Genomic DNA, 7,045 nt, shown 5'->3' with positions numbered 1-7,045 from the left:
CACTCGTAAATTTTGTTCGTATCTGAAAAAAATCGTAGAATACAAAAACATTGGTGAATGCCACAAATTCTCGTAAATCACTCGTACGCACAATTTAAGAACAAATCTGTGCGTACGAACGGTTCTTGCATGAGGCCCATTGTTTGAAAACGTATTGAGTGGGAATGTCAGAAATGGTAGGAGGTTACAAATACATAACACCCCCCACTTTAAATGTACCACGTTACTGAAACTCAATGAGTTGTTTGTAGTAAAGCGCAGCTGGTAACTGATCATTTGTGCTGGGGTGGAGCTGTGAGAAAAAAGGAGTTAAAAGTAATATTTGATTCAGAAAAAAAATAAAGAAATGTTAGACTGAGCTCAGGGCTGACGCGGGTGTTACCTGAGATGATCTGCCAGGAACGAAAATGAACTCGTTTGAAAAAACATCCTGCAGGAAGCAGAAGTAGGCCTGGAGCTCATCTGTGGAGAGAGGGGGCGGGGGGAAGGATCTTAGTAAGGTTTCGTCACGTGTACCTCCCACTGCAACCGACCCTCACCTCTCTGCGTGCTTTTTGTGACGCTCACGGCCGTCGCCAGCAAGGCTGGACGCGTGAAAACGTGCAGGGACTGGTTGCGATACGCAGCCAGCATCAGAGCCGCGACCGCCGTCCTCGTCACGCCCTCCTCCGGGCCAACCGGACGCGTTCGCTCGGGTTCCCCCTCCAGAACCAGGTGGACGCGCCCCGCTTTGCGATGGAGGACGGAGCGATGAAGCGCCGCGGCGGAGGACAGCACGTCGGAATCGGGGAGGTGTTCTGCAAAACAGCAACATGCGCATTATTTATACTCAAGAGAGATCAAAGGGAAATGTGTTTATGTACGGGATAAGTCCTGTGCCAGCAGGAACTGAATTTAAATTGCTCAAATTGAATCTGGATGTATTGGTTTGAAAATGAATTTCACTAAATTGAAACTGAATTTAAAGTTTTGTATCTGAATTAATTTGCTTTTAAACTGTATTTTGGTTTATTAAAAATTCAGTTTGACTACTTTCACTTTCAGTTCCAAAATTCAGATTTTTTGTGTCACACATCCTGGTCCTTGAGAAAGCCAGCCAGAGTAATCAAACACAGATCCACAGATTTATGTTTCACTTTGGTGAAATTTCCTGTCTAATGTAACAGAGTTGATGCAATCCACTGTAAAAGTGACAAAAACAGACAGTTATTTTATTGCAGTGGTTAATTTTACCTATAGATAATGTTACATTTACATCACATCATGGATCAGTCAGCAGCAGCATCTGATCAATATGTGATCCATGATGTGATGTAAATGTAACTTTTTCTATATATAGGTAAAATTAATCACTGCAATAAAATAAATTTGTCTGTTTTTGTCACTTTTACAGTGGATTGCATCAACTCTGTTACATTACAGAAGGGAAACTTCACCAAAGTGAAACATAAATCTGTGGATCTGTGTTTGATTACTCTGGCTGGCTTTCTCAAGGACCAGGATGTGTGACACAAAAATCTGAATTATGGAAGTGAAAGTGAAAGTAGTCAAACTGAATTTTTAAAAGACCAAAATACAGTTTCAAACAAATTAATTCTAACTCAAACCATTTAATTCAGATTCAATTTAGTGAAATTCCTTTTCAAACCAATGCATTCAGTTTCAAATTATGCACATTCAGATTCAATCTGAGCAATTCAAATTCAGTTCCTGCTGGCACAAGATTTATCCCATATTTATGTGCCTGGAGGTAGGAGACTTGTGAAGTGAGACCGTTCAAGGAAGAGGGGCTCTCGAGGTAAGTTACTTAAAGTGTGTTTAATCCACTGAACGTGTCCTGAGTGAGCGTGAGCGCTTGTGCCAACTCACATTCATCTAATCTGTCTGATCTACTTCTGAGCCTTACTGTCCTGAAGGTGTGACGCTCACTGAAGGGACGAAAACTGCTCTGCTTTCCTCAGAAAACTAAAATCAAGTGCCACCTACTGGCCGAATGAAAACGAGTCACAAAATCTCAGTTTTTGTTCTCAATTTTAATCCTAACCTTGAGAGCAGTTTAATTGAAAACTAGACATGGGTTTTTACGATGTAAAAACAAGTGTGCATTGCCTTGTAGCATGTCTTTACTGCAGCAGTGGACTTGCAGAATGAAATGTGACCAAGTTCAAATGTGTTTTCTATACCAGCTTGTGCTTGTCAAGTCAGCAGGTGTTTGTAATAAGGGTAATTGTGTGACAATATGAAGTTTGTAGAGATTTTCTGTTAAAGTTACCGGGTTTCAAACCCTGATCTCCTACATGAAAGCCCATGGCACTAACCATGAGACCATTAGAGCTGTGGTAGAGAATGAGGCCAGGGTTTGGTTTGTATGTGTGCAGAAAGTGGCCACATTGCCAATGTAATGGTTGTCACTAAATTGAAAAATATTACAACAATAAAGCAATATTAGGACAATATTATAATAAAACATCAAAATACAATCATATTAGTATTGTAAACACTGAACTATTGAGATTAAATAATATTAAACTATGGTGCAATACTGAGTACATACAGCAGGGGCAGTATTGGACCAATACAAGGCTCCATTGACTCCCATTATAAATTATTAAACATTAATATTTCCAAAAAATATAAGTTGTACAAGCACCAAAGGTCATAGCCATCATTTGGCACAGGAGCTTTACAAATATAAATTACAATGGCAGCTCTAGGACAAAGTATGCAGGAGGAGAAGCGTGCCAAAGTGGAGATTACTTGGATGAGAAACGAATCACAACAGTGTGCATTGCATTGGCAATGCACACTGATAACAGTATTGGTGGTTATTGTGTAAAATTAGGGCAAACCCACCAGGCCAGTTTAGATGAGCTCCAAAGTCCAGCGCCAGCTTCTTGAGCCAGAGGGTTTTTTCTGTGAGCTGGTGCCACAGCAGGCCCTCCTCGATTAAGACTGAGGGGGGGACTTGGACCAGCAGGCAGGACATCAGGGACCAGGGGCTGATCAGAGAGCCTTCCTCCTGGATCCGGACCATCAGGTGAGCCAGCCAGCTCACACAGGCCTGCTCTTCCGGACCGGGCTTCTGAGGAAGATCCCTGAGAAAACATATGAGGAAAATCAGTTTGATAAATACTTGTTCATAATTAATGCAAATTATTTGAGTTTAAAACAAACAAAAATGGTTTACACCCCCCCTACACCCCCACGCACACACACACACACTTTTTTTTTGTCCTCCAGGTAGGCGTTTCGCCCAGAGTAATAAAATACTTTGTTACTGTACTTAAGTAGAATTTTTGGGCATCTGTACTTGAGTAATTATTTTTCAGCCTACTTTATACTTCTACTTCTTACATTTTCACACAATTACTTTCTACTCCTTACATTTTTTAAAAAAGGCAAGAAGTAAAAAGTTGTTACTTTTATTTCATTCCAGCTTGTTATTGTAAAAAACTAAATAAGTAATATAATAATATAAGTATATAAATTATAATATAATGTAAATTGTGCCTCCTAGATAGAGTGAATTTAATTGTGGTTGGATGAGAAGTATAAATATATAAAGTTCTGATACCGTTTTAGTTTGTACACAAACAAATCATGTCACTCCAGCAGGACATAATCATTAAAATAAAAAGGACTATACTTAAGAAGTATTTGTTTTTAATTAATTATATTATTGCATTTGGCTGCAGCCCTCAGATAGACTTTCATTTTAGAAAATGTTTGGTCACCCTTGTTATTTGTATATAAACTGAAAAAGCTAGACTAGTGCATCCTAAATTTAACATAAATTCATTATTTTAATACAATATATAGTAATTTCTGCATTTTTTTTGGAGGGAGGTCTCCTCCTAATAAATGTCGTTACAGAAAATCTAACTGCTCATTTTGAATCAGTATTTTTACTTTAAACATTTAAGTACTAAAAATATCAGATACTTTAAGACTTTTACTCAAGTAATATTCCTAAAGGAGACTTTAACTTTTAGCAAAGTAATTTTTGGGTAAGATACTTGTACTTTTACTGAAGTATCACCTTGTGGTACTTTATGCAACACTGGTTTCGCCCTACCTGGGTCTGAGGTTGTACTGGCTGCGGTTTATCTTGCCCTCACACAGCTGTCGGACCGACAAGGGACGACCAAAGTTCACGTGCATGCTGCCGTAATTCTCCTGCAGAACTCTGCTGGCCTTCAGCAAACCCTGCAAAAAACAAACAAACAAACAATGAGACTACAAATAAAAAAAAAGACCAAATTAATTTATGGATGATTCCTCTAAATAACTCTTAATAAGATCTAAATGTTATTGTTTACGGATACAAAAGCTTTGATTTTATCTTGTGAATCAGTGTTAAGTGATAAGATATGGTCATGTTGACACCTGCTGTCTACGTGGGCACAAACTGTTATCAGTGTAAAATAAACTAGGCCATCCCTAAAACACTGATAGCTTTTCTCAGTGAGTAAACATCTATTTCACTTTTAAAGAACCAGTTGTTACTTTAGCTTTTTTCAGCACACCGAAAACTAGAAACATTTGTTTTAAAAAAGCTTTTTTTTTAGTTGAAGTACCGAGGTGCTTTCTCTGGGCTTGGGGATTCCCAGCAACTCGCGTGTGAGCAGCGACTCCTCCAGTACTCGGTCGTAGCTGATACTGATGGGCAACAACGTGACGTCGTACACCTCCCCTTTAAAGAAGGGCTCCAGCACCATGTGCATCATACCTGCAGGCACACATGAACACATACAGAAATGTAAAGGTTATGAGGAAACAGACGTTCTCCATATTTGAAACTTGTTTGGTTATTTTTCAGCCCGTGAATACTGTCAAATGTGTTTTCTAAGATGTAAGGTACAACAAAAGCACCTACAACCCTTGAACTATAGTGAAAGAAAAAAAAACATTTAATTGTGGCTTTGAAGGCTGACAATCCTGCTTATCTGTTCGGACAAAATTTAGTCAATTAAAAAGTCAAAACATCTCCTCTAGGAAAGATTTTGTGCTCTGCACAGTTTCGAAAAGTAAAGGAAAAAATTTTTTTAGCAAAAGCTCAAAAATAACACCTACCTAACTTTGGTGGGACGGATTTCAGCGTTCGACTTCTGAATCCCTCCACATAAAACTCTAGAGGAGCAAATCCTTTCTACGGAAACAAAAAAGTAAAACAATGAAACATTCTTTGAAAAAAAMCTATAAAATAGACTCCTACATAATAATAACAGTTTAACATTTAAACAGCTGCTGTGTTAGATCATTTGGTATCGTACTCTGACAATAGTTCTAACGTATTCTGACAGCACGGCCCAGTAGAGTCTGTCAGAACCGATGGCACGTCGGATAAAAAAYGCTCCGGAGCGTCGCAGTATCTCCCCGACGATCTTCATCCCTGCAAGAGCTTTAAAGTGAAAATAGCAAAAAAAACATAAATAAAAAATTGAGCGTCTGCGTTTAGATGAGCGCTGTTCAACTAAAGCTCTCTGGGGGCCACAGTTACTGCAGGCCATCACCTGAGGGGCCGAACATCCAGCAATTAAAGACATTATGTAAATAAACCAAGTATTACAAAGATCTGTTCCCTTTGAATTAGTTTATTTTGCTGCATTTAATCGTAAATACAACATAAGTTATGTATGTAATAAAATAGTGATATTAAAACAATATAAAAAACAAAACACTGTCTCCTACTTGACACAAACATTTTTTTGACATATTTAACTTGCCACATTTTAAACTAATTTTATTTCTACGTATCCTACTTTTTTCTACAACTTGCAGTTTTAACTGTCTTGAAGTTTCATAGTAATGGTTTTTACCAGCTTTTAGCCAAGGTCCTGCCATTTCTGTGGATACCACACATGTCTATGTCTAACTTAAAGAACATAGTAATTAAAGTTTCAAAAACAGGAATTTGGGCTGAAGACATTAATGAATCARTTGGTGGGCCGGATTTTGGTCACCAGTGGGCCTGATGTGGCCCGCGGGCCTCCAGTTGAATAGTCCTGGTTTCGATTATTTGAGTGATTCTAATGGTAGCTGTTCCAAAGTCAAATAGATACTTGCGAATTCCCGCAGCGATGACAGGCACAGGGATGTCGTAGCTGAACAAAATGTAGGAGACGACCAGGAAGTCGATGTAGCTCCTGTGATTGGGCATCARGATCACCGGATGCTCCTGAGCGGCTTGTTGGAGCTACAGCAAGGGGAAATGTTCATATCTCAAAGAAAGCGTTTGTTTCTTTTTAAAATATGACTACCGGTATTTTTTTATTTAAAAAGCTGAAATTAAACATATAAGATATGATTAYTGTGATGCACTGTACTGAACTGACCGCGCTGAGTCCTTCCATGTTGACATAAATGGCACTGAAAACTCTCTTGAACACTTTCAACACTGTGTAGCCCATCAGCCTGATGAAGCGCAGCTGCAGATTTTGAGACATTTCCTCCAAAATCCCGCAGACTTTTTGTCTCACGTCCTGCTCGGAYGTCCCCGTTTCAKTGGCGACCTGAGGAGGAAAATGATGGAGAGTTAAGATCGGTTGTTGACGTCGCCACAGCGTAAAGCTGCGTCTTTGAAAAAAGGCTGGACCTCTTTGGTCACRTAGCGCAGATACTGAGAGTCCAGCACAGCTCGGTGAAGCTCAGCGTTGGTGCAGGGTGGGGGGCCTTTGTGAGGCGGGGGGCTGAAGGTCCTGAAGGCAAAGCCAAGGTCACTRGAGAGCCTCCTCTCCTCCAATATGTCCACAAAGTCCTCCTCATCTTGCTGGACAATGCCCAAATCTCTGTACTGAAGTGAAGTGATGGTAAAGTTATTTAAAAGGACACATTTAATTTTAAAAAATGAAGCTGTATAAAGTTTATATAAGATCTGTGTTTGCATCATTACTTTTACTGTGGCACCTTATGTGCAGCCACAGGCATAAACGAAAGAGAAATTGGCAACAAACGAGCTTTTAATTTGACATTCCCTGTCCGTACCCCGTCAAAATAAAAGTCGTATCATGTCAAACAAACTTAACGTCCTAAATAATAATAATAA

The 7,045-nt window shown here is 39.3% G+C and overlaps 3 protein-coding genes across 3 annotated transcripts in view; all 3 read right to left on the bottom strand.

The window, feature by feature from the left end:
- The window catches only part of LOC106520057 (dihydroxyacetone phosphate acyltransferase), a gene marked incomplete in the record, with an annotated part of 3,980 nt that extends 3,524 nt beyond the window's left edge, over positions 1 to 456 (bottom strand). Inside the window, 1 exon segment of the mRNA XM_014011975.1 lies at positions 383 to 456.
- On the bottom strand, positions 155 to 6,504 carry LOC106520056 (dihydroxyacetone phosphate acyltransferase; the record flags this gene model as incomplete). The annotated part of the gene is given in 9 exon segments (XM_014011974.1): positions 155 to 462; positions 540 to 797; positions 2,854 to 3,095; positions 4,076 to 4,206; positions 4,578 to 4,729; positions 5,074 to 5,149; positions 5,274 to 5,401; positions 6,067 to 6,196; positions 6,336 to 6,504. Coding segments are annotated over 9 exon segments (1,341 nt in total). The 3' UTR covers positions 155 to 349.
- A 31-nt stretch (positions 6,505 to 6,535) lies between these two features.
- Positions 6,536 to 7,045, bottom strand: part of LOC106520000 (dihydroxyacetone phosphate acyltransferase) — a 4,338-nt gene continuing 3,828 nt past the window's right edge. The window contains exon 2 of the mRNA XM_014011891.1: positions 6,536 to 6,793. Coding sequence (XP_013867345.1) covers positions 6,536 to 6,793 — 258 coding nt within the window. The remainder of the gene's footprint in view (positions 6,794 to 7,045) is intronic.

The sequence above is a fragment of the Austrofundulus limnaeus genome, unplaced genomic scaffold, assembly GCF_001266775.1.
Source record: "Austrofundulus limnaeus strain Quisiro unplaced genomic scaffold, Austrofundulus_limnaeus-1.0 Scaffold86, whole genome shotgun sequence".
NCBI lineage: Eukaryota > Metazoa > Chordata > Actinopteri > Cyprinodontiformes > Rivulidae > Austrofundulus > Austrofundulus limnaeus.
Note: the sequence above shows the minus strand (reverse complement) of the source record. Positions and strands in the feature narration are given on the sequence as shown.